The sequence below is a fragment of the Helobdella robusta genome (genome assembly GCF_000326865.2).
Source record: "Helobdella robusta unplaced genomic scaffold HELROscaffold_811, whole genome shotgun sequence".
In the NCBI taxonomy this organism is placed as follows: domain Eukaryota; kingdom Metazoa; phylum Annelida; class Clitellata; order Rhynchobdellida; family Glossiphoniidae; genus Helobdella; species Helobdella robusta.
The window spans coordinates 5,791-6,601 of NW_008705470.1; the positions used below are offsets into that span (position 1 = coordinate 5,791).

Consider the following 811-nt stretch of genomic DNA (forward strand, 5'->3'; position numbering starts at 1 on the left):
GAGCAACCAAGCACCTCATTTTTCAATCCATTTATGTGTTCGCTTAACTCTTTTGCAGTGCATTGTTGGTCCAATCGACCAACGTAAAAAACTTTTCTTTTTGGCGAAGGTTTCATCGCTTTCAAATTTGTTTGTTTATCAGTTTGGGTGCCTATAACTGTTTTCATATTTGCTATGTTAGTGTTGTGTGTTTTTTTCTTTGTTTTCAACATGTTGATGTTCGCCACGTGTTGAACATTCGCCACGTGTTGAACATTCGCCACGTGTTGAACATTCGCCACGTGTTGAACATTCGCCACGTGTTGAACATTTGAGCTCTTTTTAATTTTACGTTTTACAATCTCTGACCAGTCAGATTGCTTGCTCGATTCGGTCTTGCAATCGGATTGCTGCTTTCTTTCTACTTTTGGGCTATTGTTAATAGCCGCATCATTTACTATTTCTCGGAAGATGTTTTTTTCTTTAATAAATAGTTCTTCTAATTTTTTTAACTTTTCGTCAAGAATTGACTCAAATTTAGCTTTTTTTGAGCTTGGAATTTTAAAAAGGTTGAGAGCAGCATACTGAGGCAATTTGCTTTCAATTTTGTTGCTCAGAATAGTTTTTATTGTTAGTATTAAATCACTAAGCTTGTCCTTTTTAGAGTTTCCAGAACTGTTTGGCTTTATTTTATCATCTTTTTCTAGATTTAATGCATCTAGATCGCTGGTAAGTATTTTTTTTGCTATTCTAATATCTTCCCAATTGTAGAAATCCATTATTTCGTAAATGAATTCCGCATCGTAAATTTTGTCAGAATTATTAAATAAAT

General features: G+C 33.8%; 1 protein-coding gene across 1 annotated transcript in view; it reads right to left on the reverse strand.

Annotated features, from left to right (window-relative positions):
* HELRODRAFT_184530 (hypothetical protein) overlaps positions 1-758 on the reverse strand; it is a gene marked incomplete at both ends in the record, with an annotated part of 5,964 nt that extends 5,206 nt beyond the window's left edge. The window contains one exon of the mRNA XM_009032492.1: positions 15-758. Coding sequence (XP_009030740.1) covers positions 15-758 — 744 coding nt within the window. The remainder of the gene's footprint in view (positions 1-14) is intronic.
* Positions 759-811: the final 53 nt, after the last annotated feature.